This window comes from Marmota flaviventris, chromosome 1 (assembly GCF_047511675.1).
Source record: "Marmota flaviventris isolate mMarFla1 chromosome 1, mMarFla1.hap1, whole genome shotgun sequence".
Taxonomy (NCBI): Eukaryota; Metazoa; Chordata; class Mammalia; order Rodentia; family Sciuridae; genus Marmota; species Marmota flaviventris.
This window is the reverse complement of record NC_092498.1, coordinates 59,535,938-59,559,246: the sequence shown is the minus strand read 5'-3', so window position 1 is coordinate 59,559,246 and position 23,309 is coordinate 59,535,938. Positions and strand designations below refer to the sequence as shown.

The 23,309-nt window shown below is 34.6% G+C and overlaps 1 protein-coding gene across 1 annotated transcript in view; it reads right to left on the bottom strand.

Moving 5' to 3' along the window:
* Positions 1 to 23,309, bottom strand: part of Fbxl13 (F-box and leucine rich repeat protein 13) — a 205,898-nt gene that overhangs the window by 170,577 nt on the left and 12,012 nt on the right. The window contains exons 2-7 of the mRNA XM_027926292.2: positions 21,091 to 21,194; positions 19,867 to 19,957; positions 8,734 to 8,801; positions 7,601 to 7,755; positions 4,129 to 4,238; positions 1,692 to 1,853 (exon numbers count right to left, since the gene is read on the bottom strand). Coding sequence (XP_027782093.1) covers positions 1,692 to 1,853; positions 4,129 to 4,238; positions 7,601 to 7,755; positions 8,734 to 8,801; positions 19,867 to 19,957; positions 21,091 to 21,194 — 690 coding nt within the window. The remainder of the gene's footprint in view (positions 1 to 1,691; positions 1,854 to 4,128; positions 4,239 to 7,600; positions 7,756 to 8,733; positions 8,802 to 19,866; positions 19,958 to 21,090; positions 21,195 to 23,309) is intronic.

Sequence of the window (23,309 nt, the reverse complement as noted above, 5' to 3'; positions counted from 1 at the left end):
TGTGGGAAAATATAAACTACTTTTTTCTGGGGTTTTACTTTCTTTGAAAGATAACTGAACACTTTTCTCTCTCTATTCCCTTCAGCCCAGTCCTAAAGCCACTAAGTGGAGCCAAGCAGAGGAAGCATCCATGCAAGGTGAGGGGTACAGAAGGAGCCCAGGAGGCCCAGAGCAGGGCATCCAATTAATTGAGTGTGGAAAGGGCAGTATCCCCTCAATGGAGCAGCCTGGCACAGAGTTCTGGAGCCCAAGAAGTGTTAGAAGGTTGTTCTCAAGGAGGAATATCCCCCAAATGAAAAGTTGGAACCCAAATTGGAAAAGGAAGGCAAACTAAGGAAATGTGGTTCATTGTGGGTTACTGGAGCCCAAAGCAGGTTATATCCCAAGAAGACATTTACCCAAATCTAAATCCTGAGTCACTGAGAGGATACACTGAGAAGAAGAAAACATGATCATGTCTGTGTGCTCTAGTAAAAATGCCTAGGGTAAATCAACTCATGCAGAAGTATTAAAAACCACACCTAAATTGAGAGAATTCACCATAAAACTTGCCTAATTTCTTCATGTCAAGGTCATGAAAATTAACGAAAGACTGAGAACCTGTTCCAGACTGAAGGAAACCGAGGAGACCTGACAACCAACTGCAACATGTGTCCTGAGCTAGACCCTTTTGCTAGATCATCATTGGAATAACTGAGGAACCCTGAATTAGGTCTAAGTATTTTGATGATTGACTTTAAGAGGAAAACATGTTTATAGGAAATATATCAATAATATTCCAGTGTTGTGACATAGTATGTCAGAAACTCATTCTCAAAATTTTAGGAAAAAAATTCTTTGTAACATACTTGTAACTTTTCTGCAAGTCTGAGATTGTTAAAATTTGTTTTTAATTGTGCTGGATAAAATACAACTGACTATTTAAAACAAATATAATAAATTATATTGTGAAGTTTATAAATATATAGAAACAAAATATATGACAATAATAGCTAAAAGCACAGGAGAGAGGAAATAAAAGCACACTGTTGTTAAAGTCCTACATCATAATAATGTGGCATAAATTCTTTGAAAGTAATCTGTGATATCTTAAAAATACATAATATAAACCCTAGGGCAGCAATAAACAAAGAAAAATTATCAGTCAAGGCATAGGAGTTTATAGGAAAAAAAAGAACAGCTTCACAAATGTAAGAAGAAATGTGATACAGCTTAGAAAATCAAGAATGACATGCTAATACTGCCATATTAATATGACATAAAGAGAAATCATAGGGTGAGAGTCATAGACTTTATTACCTAAAACTTTAAATTTCTTTTATCAAAGGACTCCACAGGAAAAATGAAAGCCTCAAGTTTGGGGAAAATAATCTCTAAATAGATTCCAGACAAAGGGATATGATTATCAATATATAAAGAGTTATTACAAAAACTGTTGGTATTTTTAAATATATACTTCACAAATGCAGCCTTATAGAAGGAATATCCTATTAAACTGATGACAGAATCAGTCTTTAAAAAAAAGAGCTATTACAAATCAGTATGAAATTTATAGAAATTTTTACTAAAAGACAAAATATGAGCTGGTAATTTGTAAAAAGAGAGAATAATGGTCAAAAATACAATCATCCTAATTCCCAAGATATACATAAATGGTAATATTATATAGTATATAATTAATTCATACAAACCTGTAATACTGCATTTTCGGGTAACTGTGAAATATCAAATTCCATAGACTTACTCTTGAAAACAGCTTCAGAGAAACTTGGTTCAAGAGAAGCAAATTCTTCAGAAGATTTCATTTTTAACCTTTTTTTCCAGTTTTTCAGCTCAGATTCATGTTTTGATATCTGCAATGAAAATAATTAACAAATTCCATGGATTTGTCATAGAGATCAAATAAGATGATAGCACAGTGCTTAACATAACAATAGCACCAACCTAACATTATTTATTATCCTTGTTATTTCATAAATTAAAATTTTCAATATGCATGTTTAATACTCCCTGAACCACCAAAGCTTACATTACAGATCATTTGTCTTAGCTGTTATACAACATTGGCACAGGCAGCCACCTTAAAGATCTGGTCTACAGTAAAGGAAGGAGAATAGAGGGAAGGAAGAGGGGAGCGAAAGAGAGGTATACTAGGGATTGAAATGGAATAAATCAAATTCCATGCATGTATGATTTTGTCAAAATGAACCTAACTATTATGTATACCTATAATGCACTAATAAAAGAAAAATTCTCAATCCATTGAAAAAATTTTGAATCTAGCCTCCTCTTTTATAGATGAAGAAACTGAAGCCCACAAAGTGAAGGTGCTGGTAATAAAAGGGCATGGAAGGGAGGTGTTTAGCAGAGAAATAGCAAAAATAAATAAAAATTTAAAAATAAAAGGAGGGGGAGTCAGAAGGAAATTATTTGGAGATTTGCCTGATTTATCATTTCAGGAAGTCTACATTATTACTCTGATACATTCCCGAAAAATGTGTAATAAATATAAAATGCTAAGGATAAACTAGCATTTCACATCCATACACATGCAATTTCCATGTAATTAATATATATAGAGAGAATATAAATAAATGTATTTATCAATTAGAGTCTAAGGAAAAGCACACATTGGAGGGCCAACACACACAGATGTTCCCTGCCTCTGCTCCCAGCACATACCTGTCATCCTTACTCTATGTGAATATAGAATGACTGTTTGTGAAGAAATTATATAACTAGAAGAAAATTTCTTCTCTAAACACCCAATTAACTATGTAATACACATATATATTAAGAATAATATTAAATTACTCTTCATACGATATGTACTCTATGTATCAACTAGAGTGTGCAAAACATTATGCTTGGTGTATAGGGAAGATTGTGAGAATACTGCCTGCTCTCAGGGACATTCAGCTTAAGGAAGGATATTTAAAAAACAGGGGCTGACTGGTCAGATACAGTTACCTACTTTGCCACAAGATAATTAGTGATCAGGCATAGAAGACAGTGATCAAAACACTAGATTAATACACAAAGTGGTAGAAAGCACTGAATGAGCAGACACAAAATGGTACCCAAAGGTATCCACAAAAGGCAAAGGCTAGATGTCATCCTACAAGCATGACAGCCCAATACCCATAGATTATAAATGCTAAAGAGCCAGAACTGTGCTTTAGCTTTTCAATATCCTCCACAGACTCTAGAGCTGTTTCAAGCATACATGAGTAAAAAAACGATCTCATATGCTATTCCTGTGTGGTATTGTCAATTTTAACATCTGAACCACTTTTGTGTGAATAGGGGCATTGCTCATGCCCTCCAAGGGGCAACCACAAAAGAGGGAGATTTGATTTAATCCTCTTTTTCCTAACTTAGTATTTCAAAGAATATTAATAAAATATTGCCTACTAAATAATATAACTACAAAAAATTCCAGCCTGATGCTAGTAGTTACTCTGAACATTCTTTAAAAAAAATTAAGTAATGATATAATGATAACTTAAGAGAACTAGGGTGTTTTTATGCTTAGAGATGTTATCGTGAGTCCTCTATTTCAGTTCTTAGTGGGTGTTCCAGTTAAGAATGATTCTTTAAACTTGCCAATTTAGTAATTTAAGAAATCATTTAATGTTAAGGTTGTGATTTATTAAATTGAATGTTGAAAAAGAATAAATAAATAGCAATTTAATCTTATCTAGAAAAGGAATAGATTGATTCAACTTCATCATTTATTTCTCTAAATCATATTAGTTTCTCTTCCACTTCAGACATCTATCTAAATATTTACTTAGTTTCTTTATCAATAAATATAAACAAAATGTTAAAAGATCGTTTCTTGATTTTCATAGTTCAAATTAAACAAAAAAATCAGAAATATTTGGGATATGATGATAATGAACTTAAAAATTTAAAAACAGAATATAAAAAATAGAAGAGTAAAAAGAAATACTTTGAATAACTGAAGTGGAATTTAAATTACCATATTATTAAAAGAGCAAGAATACCAGCAAAGTACAAAATATGAAGGATTTTAATACTTTCTACATATAGCATTATTATCTGAGGCAATATACTATAACTAAATCAGATTCTTTAAAAAATTAAGTTTTCAATATACCATACCAACTCCTCTTCTCTGATTTTATTTCTAATTCTTACAATAGCCCGCCATTTTGCAATGAAATTCCTTTGCCTGTGATCTTGGAAGATCTTTTGTATCCGTAATATTGCACCTGAAAAAAATTAATAAAGTTCCTATATAATTAAAGCTGTTTCAAAAAGAACCCAAATGATTCAATATTCTGTCATGCTTACAATAGGAACCAATGTTGCATCTGATGTTTTTTCTTGATTTTAATGACACCCAAAATTAATTACTTTGAAAGGATTAAAAAGTGCTCCCGAGACCTTATGAACCTGTAAACTTCACCTTTGCCCTTAGAAATATGAAGATATGTATAGAAATGTGAAGATCTGTATCATTTCTTTTAAAACAAATCTATTTCTTATAAACCAGAACTTCTAAAACTTATTCATAAGAAATGCAATCATGAGGCAGTGTTCAGACCCAATGTTTTCTAATTTGTTATATGCTATAATTATTTGATTAAATGGGTTGCTTTATACATGTTAACCAGGAATCTAAAGTCCAAAAGGGCCAGGAAGGAGGACAACAGCAGCAAGCCTGGAGATACTGCCCTCAGAAGACTGCATTTATATTCCTGTTTGTAATCTAAATTGCAGCCAACTATTTGTTTGCAAGAGTAAAGGCCTAGTTTTGGTTTTGTTTTTATAATGTTTGGTTTTTGTTTTGGATTTTGTTTTGTTTTTCTTTTCAAAAAAAGCTGATGTCTGGATTGTACATGACTACTTCTGACACTCAAAAACTAAATTTTTAAATTTGTTAAATATTGTGCAAATAGAGCAAAATGTGTTACCAGTTTTCAAAATCACAGTTAGAATTTTATTTTTATTTCGTTTTATTTTATTGATTGATTGATTGTACTGGAGATTGAACCAAAAGTGCTTTACCACTAAGCTACATCCCCAGTATTTTTTATTTTTTATTTTGAGACAGAATCTCGCTGAGTTACCTACAGCTTCGCTAAATAGCTGAGCCTGTTCTCAAATTTGTGATCCTCCTGCCTCAGCCTCCAGAGTCACCATGTAGTCACTATCCACACTATAATTTCGTTCTCAGATTTAACCTCTTCAGAAAGCCTAAAACTCATCTAGTTTGGCTAATTAATAGTTCTCAAATTGAGCTAATCTAACTCAGAAATGAATAAGCTTTTATCATTGCATATCTGTTCAGTTCACCTAATTAATCATCTACAGGACCACTCTTTTCATTCTGTTTAAAGTGTTGTGGTTCAGTATGGAGAGCTGAATCACACAAAACAATTTTAAGTTCAGCTCCCAAACAGAGGAACAAACAAAACCAGATCTCTCTACCATGTTACTTCAGTAATCTTTTCAAGAATAATTATCTGGGACAGGGTTGTGGCTCAGTGGTAGAGCGCTTGTCTAGTGTGAGGCACTGGGTTTGATCCTCAGTACCATTAAAATAAATAAAAGTATTATGTTCATCTACAACTAAAAACATATATATATTTTTAAAAAGAATAATTAGAAATTTCAACACTTTTGAATGGGCACATAAAATGATGGCTTGAAAATCAATTATTTAAGGCAATAAGTTTTTCCATTCATTTTAATTTCATGCCTTTTGTTTGAATTGCTTTCCACCAAAATACAGTTCCATACATTCAAATACTTAGGTTGATTTTAGTGTTTACCCTTTAAGTTATAACAAGTACAAAATAAAAACATTTTGTGAGGAAATTATTATATTGTTTTATCAGAAACTTATTTATATACCAATATATTAGATTATTTATATAGCTTCTAAATTATATCAGCTTATAATATTTCAGACCTTCAAGGCTTTATTATACATTATATAAATGTACCATAAAATACTTAAATATTGGGGCTGGGCTTGTAGCTCAGTGGTAGAGAGGTACAACACTTGCTTAGTATGTGAAAGGCAGTGGGTTTTGTTCTCTGCACCACATAAATATAAAGGTATTGTGTCCATTGACAACTAGAAAAATTTTTAAATACTTTAATAATTATTATTATATTTTTTTAATATTTATTTTTTAGTTTTAGGTAGACACAATATCTTTATTTTTTATTTTTATGTGGTACTGAGAATTAAACCCAGTGCCTCACACATGCTAGGCGAGCACGCTACCCCAGCCCCTTTTTGTCCATTTTAAAGCTACCACTTTGAGAATCACAACTTGGGCTTATTATTTGGGATTCCTGATAATTCTCAAACAAGATTTTAACTTTTTTCATGATCAAGGTATATGAACTAAGGATAGGGCAGGAGGAATAACATCCTGAAGGGCCACAATGTGATTGTAACTGGGATGTTTTTAAGAGATTGGGAGGTGAAAGGTACAAAAGGCAAAATAGACAAGAGAGAGATTTAGAACAATAGAAGGAAGATGCAGCAGTGACAGAAAGCCTGAGAAAGGGAAAGAAAAGTGAAAAGAGAAACATAAACCAGGAGCAAAAAACCATCACAAGAATAGGGAGAGGTGTTGAGACATAGAAGAAGTAGCCTAGAAATGGAAAGAGAAAAAAAAAATGATAGAGGCCATCCCCATTCTCATGTTCAAATTAAATTGCTTTTACTACAGAGCTCACAATTCCTCCAAGATAGGAATTTTGAAGATAGTTACTACCTACCATTACAGCCCTGTGAAATTCTAGTTAGCCAATTAACTAGATCCTTCATCACATTTATGTTAAAACCTTCAGGGGATCCACTCTGAGAGGTACAGACAACAACACAAAAGGAAATGATTTTGTGATTTGCACAGTCATATATGAGTCAGTACTAGAGAGCAGCAACAACATCCGAGCAAAAGGCTAGAATTCTTTACCCCTACTGGTGTGTGTGGGGGGGGGGGGCGGGCAGGAGTGGAACCAGGGATTGAACTCAGGGGCACTCAACCACTGAGCCACATCCTCGACCCTATTTTTTATTTTATTTAAAAACAGGTCTTAACTGAGTTGCTTAGCACCTCACTTTTCCTGAGACTGGCTTTGAACTCATGATCCTCCTGTCTCAGCCTCTCTAGCCGCTGGGATTGCAGGAGTGGGGATTGCAGGCAGGCAATACCATGCCTGGCTACCACTACTCTTAATTAAGAGAAATGATTTTTCTTTAAGCTTTCTCATATATAAATTAAATTAAATATTTGTAAAGAATATATAGGTCTCCATAAAAGTAGTCAACTTTGATATCCACCTATAACATACCAGTTCTTTACTATGTAAAAAGTAATAAATCGCTATTTATATTTATATATTCATACACCAATACACAGGATTTAATTTTAAATATGCCTCTTTTCTAATATAATAAAATCTTTAAACAAAATGTCATTAAGTATTCTGAATTAATGGCTCTACCTTAATTTTATGACAATAATACAAACCATGCTAAACTATAAGTTTACTGATTCTCTGAATAAGTAAATTAAAAAAAAACTATTGTTATCATGTAAGGATTTACCTTGAAATTTTGCTTTTTGATTTTTTGTATAAGAGTACCATTGATGAAATAAAAATTTTTTAAGTTTAGAATCACAATAAATCATTGCTTTTTCCATCTTTTCAGCTAGGGTATCCTCTACATTTATATGAGGCATTGTTATTTCTTTCCAAGTCCTGCAGGCAGAAACACAGAAAAATAACATTTTGACGTCAGAGCAACCTGTTAGTAAATATGTTAAATGGAACAAGAACTAACACTTCCTTTATTCTCCTCAAAATCACAGCATAGAAAGAAAATCTATACATTTGGGTGACCTGAAGAATTTCTAATGATTACAGAGGATAACAAAAGTTATATGGCAGCCTTATTTCTTTTGGGATAAGATAAAGAAATCATGGAATAATGTCATGTTAGGATAACTTCAATTTCCCAAAATAATTGTCATAATGATGATTTAAGAAAAAAGGGGGCAGTGGAATGAGACAGACATTATTACCCTATATACATGTATGATTATAGTACCTGTGCAACTCTGCAACCATATTCAGCCAGAGGAAGGAGAAGTTGTGCTCCATTTGTGTACAATGTGTCAAAATGCATTCTACTGTCATGTATAACTAATTAGAACAAATTTAAAAATTAAAAAAAATTAAAAACAAAAAAGGGGGATCCAAATTCCAAAACATATCTGTCCCTAAGGATTTCAAATAAGTGAATTGTGGACCTGTACTATCTGTTTATAAGTTTTATTAAAAAAAAGAAAAAGAAAAACATACAAAAGTTATATCTCAAAGAAGTAAAAAATATATTTTAACCAAATACATTCTGATTGAATATTTTTTAAAATATAACATAAAATGGTAGGACTGGGGTTGTGGCTCAGTGGTACAACACATGCCTAGCATGTGTGAGGCACTGGGTTTGATCCTCAGCACCACATAAAAATAAATAAATAAAATAAAGGTACTGGGTCCATCTACAATCTTAAAAAAATGTTTAAAAATGAAATGGTAGAAACATGCTTAAATAGAAAAAATCAGCACAACTGGCTAAGAGTGAGTTTTTCTTTATGTGGAGAATATCATGAATAAAAACACAAAAAGAAATAGTATATAAAAATCACATTCTTATCAGAAAAATCACATTCTTACCCAAAATAGGTCTTTACTAAATGTCCAGTATAAAAGGTGCATGCTTTTATCATCAATTCTGGAGTCGTCTAAAATAAATAAGTAATTGAAATAAACATTAGACATAAGTGGAATACACAGTTTACCTGAGCAAGATACACAAGGAAATGAGAGCAATGATTGCCTCTGGGGAAAGGAACTAGGCATCTGGGAGACAAGAGTGGACTGAAAGAACTATATATCACTTAAATATTTAGGAATTTTATTATGTATGCCTAACATCTATTTTTTAAAAGTTAGAAGTGCAGATTAAAATTATCCTATTACATCTCACTTTAAAGCATTTTAATGTATATATTATGGCACTGTTATTATTAGCTGTATTTATAAAAGAATAGAACTGCAGTTCTACTGGTCACTATTAATTAAGACTGATTTTGCTTATCAAGGATATGAGATTCTCTTCCTAAAAAAGTGTAGGAATGCCTCACCAAGCAGAAATAAGAAAACCATATAAATTAAAAGTCTAAAATAACCCAATCAATAAGTGGGCTAATAAAGTGAACAAACACTTCACAGAATAAGAAATATAATAGATTAACAAACATGAAAAAAAATGTTAATTCTCTCTAGCAGTTAGAAAAATGCAAATCAAAACTACTGTAAGATTTCATCTCAGTTCAGTCAGAATGGCAATTGTCAAGAATACAAGCAACAATAAGTGTTGGCGAGAATCCGGAAAAAAAGTACACTCATACATTGCTGGCAGGACTACAAATTGGTGCAACCACCATGGAAAGTAATATAGAGATTCTTTAGAAAACTTGCAAAAAAACACCATTTAACCCAGCTATCCCACTCCTCTGTCTATACCCAAAGGATTTAAAATCAGCATACACTACAGTGACACAGCCATATCAATGTTTAAAGCAGCTCAATTCACAACAGCTAATCTGTGGAACCAACCTAGATGCCTTCAACAGATGAATGGATAAGAAATGTGGTATATATACACAATGCAATATTGTGGGGTCTATCCCACAATAATATAAAGAAGAATAAGATTATGGCATTTGCAGGTAAATGGATGGAGCTAGAGAATATTATGCTAAATAAAACATGCCATACCCAAAAAACCAAAGGCTGAAGTTCTTCTCTGATAATCAGATGCTGATCCATAATGGGGGTGGGGGTAGGGAAGAACAGAGGAACTTTGGATTGGGCAGAGGAGAGTGAGGGGAGGGGAGGAGGTGTGGGAATAGGATGGACGGTGGAATGAGAAGGACATTATGATTATACTACCCATGTGATTCTGCACCATATATAGCCAAAGGAATGAGAAGTTGTTCTCCATTTGTGTACAGTGTGTCAAAATGCATTCTACTGCCATGTATAACTAATTAGAACAGACTAAAAAAGAAAAATGATTAATATCTAAATGTATAGGTATTTGTATAAGAATGTTTGAAAGATTAAAGACAGTGTTAACTGTAGAACATAATGCATTAAGAAAATTCTTATTATTAAGGGCCTCTATAATCTAAATAAATTGCAGTATCACATTCTTAACATCATCAGTTTCAATAGAACATACAATGAATCATTTTATTTCACATGAGAAGTTTTTATACACCCAGATTTTCTAAAACTTTAATGGCTTATATTACTGCATTAAAAGAATACATTTTGAAAGTTATTTCATCTTGGATTGATATATTTATTTCATTCTTCATTTTGTATTAAAATTACCTTTTAGCTAATGTTTCTAGTTCTGGGGAACTCAATCATTATATAGTTTGTGATGACTATAGTAAAATAAATTATATATAAATTTTTTAAAAATCTAAACTGTGGGACATGCGAAAAGAGTTGAAAAGCATTTGTTTTTTGATGGGTGCCTACTGTGTGCAAAACACTGCTATAAAGGCAGTTGTTGAGTGGTGAGAATATTGACAGTGGAAATGAAACCATGTGAGGGCCAAGTTATCCAGGCTTATGCCCAGTAATGGTTGCACTTGGCCAAAAGTTCCACTGAGCTACACTAGAGTCAACACATGCCTTATCCCAAGCGGAGGATAGGCCTTCCTGAGCTAGAACCCTCACTGCCAGATGATTTCAACCACATTCATTTAATCAAAAAGTATACTCATTTTATGACCTGTACTATTTATTGTGAATATTTATATAGCACTTTGCAGGTGATATCATCTTAAGAGGATCAGGGGTAAGAAACTTAGGGACCCTTAGTAGAGTTAAACAAGTGCAATTTACTGCTACCACTTCATCTCCTTCCTGGTTTCATCTCCCTGCTATTATATCCCCAGTAATCCTACAGATGTGGCTCAGTGCCCCTGGGTTCAATTCCTAGTACCAAAAAAAAAAAGAAAAGAAAAAGAAAAAAAAAGCACATTTTCTGAAATAAGAGAAAATACAGGAAGTGAAAGATTATTTCAATAAAGAGATCAATATTTTTTAAAAGAATGAAACAGATAACCTGGAAAAAATTAATAAATTGAATTAGAAGTTCAATGGAAAGTATCATTGAGAGATTATGCAGAAGACCGATTTTTCAGGCCTTGAAGACAAGGTACATAATCTTGAAAATTTAGTCAGCAAAAACAACAATAAGAAACCATAATCAGGGCTGGGGATGTGGCTCAAGCAGTAGCGCGCTCGTCTGGCGTGCGTGCGGCTCGGGTTCGATCCTCAGCACCACATACAAACAAAGATGTTGTGTCCACCGAAAACTAAAAAATAAATATTAAAATTCTCTCTCTCTCTCTCTCTCTCTCTCTCTCTCTCTTTAAAAAAAAAAAAAAAAAGAAAGAAACCATGATCAGAATGTTCAGGAAATATGAGACAACATGAAGAGACCAAATCTACATATTATTTATATAAAGAAAAGAATGAGATATAAACTAATGGCATGCATAACCTGTTCAGTGATATAATATCAGAAAATTTTCAAAACCTTGGGAATGAGAGTGAGATTCAAATACAGGATACATTCAGAACCCTAAACAGACTAGATCAAAAAGATCCTTTCTGAGACATATTATAATTAAAATGTCTAACATACAGAACAAGGATAGAATTTTAAAAGCTGCAAGAAAAAAAATGGCAGGTCACATTTAGAGGTAAATTAAGCAAATCACCATTGATCTCTTAGCCCAGATAAAATCCAGAAGGCCTTGAAATAATGTATATCAAGTTCTGAAAGATAATAATTGTCAACCAAGATTAGTTTATCCAACAAAGCTATGCTTGAGAACTGAAGACCAAATAAAAACTTCCAAGATAAGCATAAACTAAGATTCCATGATGACTAAACCGGCATTATAGGAAATTCTTAGAAAAATACTTCATGCAGAAGAAAGGCAAAACAAACTTAAAAGAGAGAAAATAAATCCCACTAGAAGAATAATTTTAAAAAGGAGAGTCAAGAAAAAATAAAACATTAGAAAAAATCAAAATGGGGCCAGGCGCATTGGTGTACACCTGTAATCCCAGTGGCTCAGGAAGATGAGATAAGAGTATTGCAAGTTCAAAGCCAGCCTCAGCAATTTAACAAGGCACTAAGCAACTCAGTGAGACCCTATCTCTAATAAAATAAAATAAAAGGGCTGGGGATGTGGTTCCATGGTTGAGTGCCCCTGTGTTCAATCCCTAGTACCCCACCCCCCAAAAAAAGATCAAAATGACAGGAAATAATCCTCTCTATAGTAACATGAAGTGTAAATGGCCCTGAATTTCCAATTAAAAGGCAGAGTGGATTAGAAAACAGGAATCAATGATATGTTGTTTACAAGAAACACAGTTTCTAAGCAAATACATACATAATCTGAAGATGAAAAGTTGATATACCATGCAAAAGGAGACCAAATGCAAGCAGGGGTAGCCACTCTCATATTTGAAAAGCAAACTTCAAGCCAAAAGTAATCAGAAGAGCCAAAGAAGATTACTTTATACTGGTAAAAGAGTCTATCCCACAAAAAGATACAATGATTATAAATATTTATGCCCCTAATGTTGGCACAGTTACATACATAAAACAAACACTACACACCATAAAGTCCTAGATAGACTCCAATACAATAACTGGGTGATTTCAACACACCTGTCTCACCAATAGATAAGTCATCCAGAACGAAACTTAGTAAAGGATCTTTAGACCTTAAAAAAAAAAAAATACTATCAATCAAACGTACCTATCAGACAATTTCAACCATCAACAACTGAAGTTACTTTCTTCTGAATTGCACATGGAAACTTCTCCAAAATAGACCATGTTTTGGACACCAAGCAAGTCTTAACAAAAAGGAGAGAGAGAGAGAGAGAGAGAGAGAGAGAGAGAGAGAGAGAGAGAGAGAATTCCTTGCATCTTATCAGAAGTTAATGAAGTAAAATTAGAAATAAATAATGAAATAAAAAAATAGAAACCTTGTTTATACATGGAGATTGAATAATATACTTTGGAATGAGAAATGGTTCAGAGAAGAAATCAGGATAGAAGTTTTAAAATTTTTAGAAACAAACAAGAATAGATTCAATATATCAAAAGCTCTGAAGGCAGTTCCAAGCAGAAAGCTTATAGCACTAAATGCCTACATTTATAAAAAAAAAAAAAAAAAAAAACAACAACAACAGAGAGTTCCCTACTATCTAAGGTTACATCTAAAGGTCCTAGAAAAGCAAGAACAAATTAATTTCCAAACCAGTGGAAAACAGGAAATAATTAAGATTAAAGCTGAAATTAATGAAATTGAGAATTTAAAAAATTACAAAGTGTTTTGTCAGCTTTTGCATCACTGTGACCAAAATACCCAACAAGAACAACTTACAGGAGGAAAAGTCTACTTGGGGATCCTGATTTCAGAGGTGTCAGCCTGATTCCATTGCTCTAGGGCCAATGTAAGGCAGCACATTATGGGGAAAGGGCCCAGCAGAAGAAAGTCATTCAGTTCATGGTGGGGTCAGGAAGCAGAAAGGGAAAGGGACCACAGGCAAAATGCATCTTTCCAGGGCAGACTCCCAGTGACCCACCTCCTCCAGCCATGCCCAACCCACCTCTAGTCAATACCCAGTCAGTCCATTTATACTAGGGCAGACTGATTAGGCTTCAGCTCTAATAATCTAACTGTTTCACCTCTGAATATCACTTGCATTAATGGGAGTTTTGGCGAGATACCTCATATCCAAACCATAATACAAAGAATCAATCAAACAATGAGCTGGTTCAAGATAAAATAGATTGATAAGCCCTTAGAAAAACTAACCAAAAAAGAGAAAAGACCCAAATCAACAAAAGTAGAGATGAAAAAGGATAAATCAACCACGGACATTACTGAAATTTGGAGGACAATTAGGAACTATTTTGAAAACTTATATGCCAATAGAATAAAAAATATAGAAGATAATTGACAAATTCCTGGACACATATGACTTACCCAAATTGAAACAAGAGGATATAGAAACCTAAACATATCAATACCAATCAATGAGATTAAATCACTAATAAAAAGCCTCCCAACAAAGAGCCTGGGATCAGATGCTTTCACAGCTGAGTTACACCAGACCTTTAAAAAAGAACTAAAGCTAATCTTCCTCAAATGATTCCATGAGATAGAAAGGGGATGAACCATCCCAAATTCATTCTATGAAGCCAGTATCACCCTGATACTAAAATCAGATAAAAACATGTCAAGGAAAGAAAACTATAGACCAATATTCCTGATGAACATACACAGAAAGTTTCTTAATAAAATGTTAGCAATCTGCATTTCAAAACATATTAAGAAGACGGTATATCAGGACTGAGTTGGTTTCATTCCAGGAATTCAATTTTGGTTCAACATATGCAAATCAATAAATATAATTCATCACATAAATAGAATCAAGGGGGAAAATCACATGATCATCTCAATAGATGCAAAAAAATCCTTTGACAAATTCCAGCACCTAGTCATGTTAAAACTAGGCAAAGAGGGAACTTCCTTCAACATTGTAAAGGCTATCTACAACAAACCCAAGGCCAACATCATACTGAATGGAGAAAAGCTGGAAGTATTTCCTATAAAATCTTGAACAGAACAGGATGTCACTGTTCCCACTCCTATTTAATATATTTCTTGAAACTCTATCTAAAACAATCAGGCAAGAAAAGGAAATTAAAGGGATACAAATAGAAAAAGAAGAAGTCAAATTATCTCTGTTTGCTGATGACATGATTCTGTACTTAGAAGATCCAAAGTACTCCACCAAAAAGATTTTTGGAGCTAATAAACAGATTCAGCAAAGTAGCAGATTATAACATTAACATATAAAAATCTGTAACTTTCCTACACTCCAAAAATGAATCAGCTGAGAAAGAAAGCAGGAAAACAATTCCATTCACAGTAGCCTCAAAAATAATAAAATATTTAGGAATAAATCTAACCAAGGAAGTAAAAGACCTCTACAGAGAAAATCAATAGAACATGAAAAAAGAAATTAAAGATAGCCTTAGAAGATGGCAAAATCTACTATGATTTTGGATGAGCAGAGTTAATTCTGTCAAAATGGCCATAGAAAATTTCTTAATAAAATATTAGCAATCTGCATTTTAAAACATATTAAAAGTATCAAAGCGATTATACAGATTCAATGCAAGCCCCATCAAAATACCAATGACACTCTTTGCAGAATATTTTTTTAAATCCTAAAATTCATAGGGAAGAATAAAACAACCAGCATAGTTTAAGCAATAGTGAGCAATAAGATACTGGAGGCTTCACAATAATTGATCTCAAATTATACTACAAAGTCATAGTAGCAAAAACAGCATGGTATTGGCACAAAAACAGACATGAAGACCAACATAATGGAATAGAAGATGCAGGGAAAAAAATCCACATAGATACAATCATCTAATCCTTTACAAACATACAAAAAAACATATGTTGGAGAAAGAAAGCATTTTTAACAAATGGTAATGGGAAAATGGTATATCCATATGTAGAAAAATCAAGCTAGGTCCCTAGCTCCCACCCTGCACAAAAATAATCTCACAGTGGACCAAAGACTTAGGATATTAGACCAGAAATGTCACAACTGCTTGAAGAAAACATAGGCTCAACACTCCCACATATTAGTGTAGGCACAAACTTCCTGAATAAGACTCCTAAAGCTCAAGAAAAAATGTCAGTAATTAATAGGTGGAATGCCTTCATTTTAAAAAGTTTATGCACAGCAAAGGAAACAAGAGTATGAAAAGAGAGCCTACACAATTGGAGAAAAACTTTGCCAATACTCTTCCAACAGGAGATCAATATCCAGAATATACAAAGAACTCAAAAATATTAACACCAAAATAAATAAATATATAAAATAACTCATTCAATATATGGGCAAATGAAATAAACAGACATTTCTCAAAAGAAGAAATGTAAAAAATCAACAAATACATGAAAAAAATGTACAACATCCTTAACAATAAGGGAAATGCAAATCAAAACTACATTGATATTCCATCTCATTCAAGTCAGAATGGCAAGAACTTAAATAAAACTTTGAATTAATTTCTCTGTCAGCTTTGAAAGGTAATGCTTCTCAAGAAAAATTTGATTTGGAGGATTGCATTATTTCAAAATTTGGCATAAAGTTTGACTTTTTTTTTTTGGTATTGGACATTGAACCTGTCTGAGGTTGGGATAATATTGGTGAAGCAGTCCCTTGCCACCTAGACTGACACTAAGTTGAATCAAGCCTGAATCCTACAGCCATAAGAACCTGCATAATCTCAGGGTTCTACTGGGGCCCACATTACAGCTAGCAGTTATGCAGGCAAAGCATAAATTTGTCTCACTGGAGCATAGGTCTCTGCCTGTTGCCAGGCCATTTCTAGAGCACCTGGCCTGGCAACAGCTATGCTGTCTAAGGTTGGGAACAGGTATTAGAGTCCCTTGGCTACCAAGGCTGTTGCTAAACTGTAAGGAACCTGAATCTCATAGCTGCAGGGCCTGCACTCTCTGTGGAGGAGGGTGGATGTGCTCCTGGCCAGCTCCAGCCTTGAAATGATACAGATAAAAACTGAAGTCTGCCCTGTTGGCACTCTAGCCTATGCCTAATGCAGGGGCTGTTCTGTGACCTCTTGCCTGAGTATGTGGCCTTCAGTTTCTATTGGGCACCGAGCTCCTCCAAGAAAAAGCCCTATGCTACCTTTTATGTGTTACTCCCTAAGCATAGAATCTTGTTCCCTAATCTGCTGCTCTTGGAGGAAGCCTAGTAGAAGGAGCCAACATCCTGGCCTAAGACAGTTCAGTGTCTCAGCTGGTCACACTCTGCTGTTATTGACCTGGCCAGAGGAGCCCTGAGGCTTGGCCCATTACTGGGTTTTACGTGGCAGGCCTGGTACTGGGTTTCAAATCTAAAGCCTGGACTTAATTCTGTCTACTTCTCCCAAGCAGAAGGCAGCTTTTTCCACACTGGGTTGTTTACAGTTAGGGGAAGGAATGATGTGGGCAACTCTTTTCTCTTTCTGCTTTCTTCAGTACATCCTTTTGTTCTGTTAAACTAAAATCAGGCACTGTAGTCTCTTACCTGATTTCCTTAGCTCCTGTGAAGGTCATTTGGTGTGTGAGTAGTTTGTAACTTGGGGTATCTGTGGGGAGATGATCAGCTGAGCATCCTACTCAGCAACCTTCTTTCTCTGCCCTTGACACTATGTTTATATTTTCTAAAACTGCCATTTCTGTCAAAGATGCAACTGAAACATTTATTGGTAAATATATGTTTATATGTATGTGTGTGTGTGTATATATATAAAATTTTTGGAACATATTTTCTAATACTCCACACAAAGAGTGGAAAGAGGACTAAATTAACAAGATTGGCAAATTGTTGACCATTGCTCAAGCTGGATAATGAGTGACGAATATGGTATTCTACTTTTGCATTATGTTTCAATTTTTCCATAATAAAAAAATTTTTTAAAACATTATATATGCTGTTTCTTATAATTAGACTATCCATCTGGAGACTTAATTTCCTAAGAAATGAGAATTAAGTCTGTGAAGTTAGCTTCTTCCTTACAATGGTTGATTCTTTCATCTTGGAACACACAGTCTTCCTCTCTCCTGTGATGAAATTTCAACTTTATTTGGTAACTATTTGGCTCGCTCACAGTTTCCTATATTCACTCTTTTCTAAGTAAAAATAATTATTTATGCTTTATAAATAAGCATATGTAGGCAGCCCTTACTGAGAAGGCCTATAGGGTATGAGACTATGAAACCCAGCAAAGAAATATTAAACAATGTGAAAAATTACAATTTTTTATGATCTTCAGGTTTTTGGTTAAAAATGTTAAAAATCCTTTTACTGCAGTTATAACTGCATAGGAAATGATGTGAATGCAAATTATTTTTAAGTGAAGCTAATATTTAGTAGCTATAATTTAAAATATCAAAAACACCGAGGATTACAGTGTTTTAACTTCTTTGTAACAAAAAGAAAAGAAAAAAAAAAGCACTTCATTTTTCTCTGAAAGTGAAGGGGAAATGAATGAATCTAAAACCAGCCTAGGTTGAGCCCTCAAAATAAGCAATCATAGAGTAGCTGGAGATTCACATTTTCATATCCAACCTTAATGAATACTTTCTTCATCACTGTTACAAAGTAATATCTGATTTCTATTTATTTCCACTTATTGTATGAAGTAAGCATCTTTTCTATGCCTTGGAAAATTGTCATACTTCTTTCAAAGTTTGGATCAGCTTCCATCATTTTTATTCTTTGTGCTTTCAACATCATGAAATATCTGAGAATTTCTTTTCTAAAACAACTTTAGGTTTGAAGCATATATGAATTCTGTGCAATTATTTAAAGACTAACTATAGGCTTCCATAGACACTGGAGACAGCATGATTTTTAGATCTTATAAAATCACTGTCAATACTACTCTAGATCAAAGAGATAGTAGTTTTCAAAGATTATAGCAATTTTAAGAAATTAAGTCTTCAGGCTTCCCACACACACACACACACACCCCCAAGCAAAATTATATTGAAAGCAAAACTATCTTAGAGTGAAGAGGTAGGGTTGGAAGACTCAATTCTGTCCCCTGGGCTTCCCCTTCACCTCTTCAGATGACCCCCCCCAAATATCTCCAAGAACATAGTTTGCAGGTATCTGTACTCTTTAGTAGATCAAAACTCTATGGTTGATAAAGAACAGTTATCTACACATCATGATGCAGATCAACTAAGATCAGGCATGTGGGTTCTACATAGTATACTCGCCCCTCCAGTTCATCCCAGAGTTGGCAGAAATTGTCTGATCTCTCTGATTCTTTATTATAGACCACTGATGAGGAACCAATGGTACTTTCCAATGATCCCTGTAAATGGATACTCTAAATTGTTCCTGGCTCTCAGCACCCACTTTGAATGTGGCTTTGATTCCAACTTTCAATGACCAACTTCACCAGCAACTCTCAAGCCCTGACCAGGAACGGCCAATACCTCTGGAATTAAAAGGTATTGCATACTGTACACACATAGAATTTGTAGGGTTATTTCTCACCCCACATGCTTTTTGCTATTTTAGCTCCTCTTATGTACACAACCTTTATTCTTCACGTCTCTATCTCCTGAATTACTTCATTGACCACTTACAGAATCAAAAATAGCTGCTTGAGAGGGTTGTTCCTTTAAGGAGAAGTAAGGTCTGGCTTTTGAGTTAGACCACATTTAATGTTTTGCCCATGTCTCTTTGAGTAGAATTCCTTTATTCTCATCTGCCAGGGCAGCCAGAGACAATGAACGGGAATGTGACACAGAAGAAAGCGGATTAGAAACAAAGGAAGACATCCTCTTTTATAGCCTTCCATAATGCTTCTTCTGTGTATGAGAGGTGAGAGAGAGAGAAAGGGGAAAAGCAGGCATTCAGAAACAGGAACAAGCAAATGCTCTTGGAAATTTGAGGCAGTTACTGAGTATTGGCTCTGTGTGTGTGTGAGTGTATGTGTGTGTGTGTGTGTGTGTGTAATTCTTTCACTTCTGAAGGTGTCCCTAGTTCCAAAAACAGTTTGAACTCCCATAAAATCTAAAATCTACTTGAATTTTTCCACCAGAATTCAAGATTTATATTTTAAAATGCTTGGTTAATAATAATTACCAGCTGATCATCCAGTCCAAAAAGTTGTTCCAGGCAAGTTTCAGATAATATTCGAACATTTTGTTTCATCAATGGATCAATGCACATATCCCTTTAACAAAATCATAAAACAAGGTCAAAATTAATTTCATTTCATAGTTCTGTTAGGGAAAAGACAGATGAGGATGGTGGGAACATGAGGTTAAGAGAATAATTCTGTAGTATGAGCCCACTGTGCTGACTCCTAAATACTTTCTTTCCCAAGAAGGAATTTACCTGCAGCCCTGCCTGGTATAAGTGGACAGGATATATCACCTGCCTCAGCAAACTACCTGTTAACTGCAGGAGAAATGCAGGCCCAAGGTAATGTTGATGGGAGGAACCCAGGAGACTTTTGTGACCATATCCTGAAACTCTGGGAGATAGTTCTTCCTAACCATAAAATCTGTAAGAACGTATAGTTAAGAATTCAATTAGAACCAGTCAGCATAGACCAAGAAGACCTAGAGTTGCCATGGCAGTGAATACCTGAAAATCTGATGTCATCTTGCTGTCAGTCAAAAGTCAAGAGGTGGACCTGTGTGGGGCTTCCTGGAAACTTCTCTGGGATCCCCAATAAAACTGGAGTGCATGAGAGGCCCATTGTCCCTCTCCTCTGAGAGGACCTACTTACTCCCTTGAGAGTATCTTCTTTCCCTTTTTTGTATCCCTTCAATAAACTCATTCCTATTACTCGGAGTGACACATCTAAAATCCTCTGACTTGATCACAAGAATCATGACCTAAAAGGGGGTTCTTCACACTGCTTCAGTGTCTTGGAAGGCCCCAGCTCTGTAATAATTTCATAATTAAATCAGTTTTTCTTGTGGGTAGAGAGGAAGGGAAGAGAAAGAAGAGACATTTTCCCTTGAGAGAAGCAGACCAGAATTACCTGAAAGTCTTCATACTACCTCCCCAAGATTTTGTTTAGATCCCCCAAGGAGAGTATACCTGCCTTTCCTTATCCTTATCCTTGAAAAAGCTGCCCTATGATCATGTTTATGAGAATATGCTATATTTCTCAAGTTGAGAACCAGTGAACATATTATTCACAGTAAGTATGTGGGACCTAACAGCCTATAGAGGCATTTGTTAATAACCGAGATTAGAAGCATTCGTTGGCAAGACCTTATTTTGATACTATACAATGTGTGTTTTGCCCTCAAAATAAAATATTTCCCAATCATAAATCAAAACAATATTTACCAATGAAGACTTTCAAGACCATTTTCAATGATAGCCATGATCATTCTCTCTAAATATCTCAGTGGATCCTCAGGACATGTAACAAGTAGACCACATAACAGTGCCTGTAGAAAAGGAAACGGAATCAATGTTTCTGAATTTACATGTGCTGACTCAGCAACAGATGGACTTTCTGCAAACAATTAAAAAGTCCAATTAATGCAACAGTTTTTAAAAGTAATCCAACAGTCTTTAAATAAACATGCTTTTTCAATAATAAATATTGGAAAGGAGATTCAGAAAAAGGAGCACTTTTACATTGTTGGTGGGACTATAAATCAGCACCACCACTATGAAAATCAGTATTGAGGTTCCTCAAAAGACTAGGAATGGAATCACCATATGACCCAGTTATACCAATCCTGGTATTTATCCTAAAGAATTAAAGTTAATATACTATAGTGACACATGCATACCCACATTTATAGCAGCACAATTTACAATGGCCAAACTACGGAACCAGCCTAGGTGTCTTTCAATGGATAAATGGATAAATAAAAATGGGCTAGCTGAGCACAGTGGCACATGCCTGTAATCCCAATGCTCCTGAGGCTGAGGTCAGGAGGATTTCAAGTTCAAAGCTAGCCTCAACAATTTAGCAAGGCCCTAAGCAAGATCCTGTCTCAAAATAAAATATAAAAAGGGCTGGGGAAGTGTCTCAGTGGTTAAGTACCCCTGGGTTCATTCCCCGGTATCAAAAAAGAAAAAAAAGAAAGTCAAGGGCTGTATGTTTTCTCTCAGATGTGAAAGCTAGATGGGAAAAAGGGAAAGAAAGTTGGAAGTTAGGGGGATCTCATGAAAATTGAAGAGAGACTGTTATGGAAATTGCACACAGAAAGAGACAAGCACCACTCCTAGGGTTGAAGAACTCAGGTTTATTTACACAAAAGCCTTCTTTGGCTTTTCTCCCAACTAGCTAGTGATCTGAGGTTCTGAGCACCAAGGTTACATGGGGCTTTTATAGGAAATTTGACCTTATTTTTTTAACCATTACAACACTGGTAGGTTTGAATTCTTGGCCTACATGACCAAAGACCATGCACAGGAAATTTACCATAAGTACTTCACAGGTATAGAACAAAGATAGTAGAGAACGCTTGTGAGTATGGCCTTCACCACAGGTAGCAGTCACTCAAGATAACTTAAGTTTACCTCCCTAAGAGCTATATTTTTAAGAACTAAGCCTATGAGGTTATAGTTTAGACAGCAGTTCATTGGCCTAGCAATTAAATGATGTAGCTACATTCTTACAATTTAGAAAGTTACAAAGTATAAGGCATCTGTTGAATCTCTGGCCTTCAAAGCCTGGCAAAGGGGTGTTTACATTTCAAGAGTGGGTAGTCAGACTCCCAGAGAACAGCTATTTACAATCCAATAGGTAGGGAACCCATGGTTAATTAGGTTCCCTGTAGAAATGCTGACAGGGGAGGAAAATTAACTATTTTCCCAGGCATTGGTTCTTTATCATAATGTTCTTATAATTTCATTTTAAAATTACATCTGGTTTCTCCATCATGAGACCAGTAGAGTAAAGGAAAGGGACCAGGGGTGGGAGGAGGGAAGGGAAAGGAGAAATACTGATGAATGACAATGACAAAGTTAAATTGTTATACTGTATGCATGTACAGACATGTAGCGATGAATCCCACCATTATGTATAATGTACCAGTAAAAATATGGAATGAATGAATAAACAAACAAACAAACGAACATGATTTTTCATAACCCCTCTGTATTTATCCAGGGTTGATATTTTGCTAAAGACAAATCAAAATGCAACATACCCTGCCTCTTTCTAAAAATCCACCAGAAAATGGTCAATAGAGAGTCTGTACACTATTGCATAAGGAGGTAAGTTCTTTATTCCAATAGCAGACAGTATTTAAATATGAGGAAACCATGTTTTTAAAGTCAAAAATTTCTTCAGACCCAACCCACCATAAAAGTGATTAAGAAAAATCTACATGAAAGTCTACTGTGAAAAACTTTTGAAAACCACTTGTATTTGATCATTCACAACATCCACAGAGTATATACTTTGGAAAAATTTTAGCATAGGTGGGGGAAAAAATGACTCACCAAATCTAAGATAATGTTTAAAGAACATGTATGATCACATCAGTTGCACATCCATTGATTTACATATTGCCATACTAGTGTCTGTTGTATTCTGCTGCCTT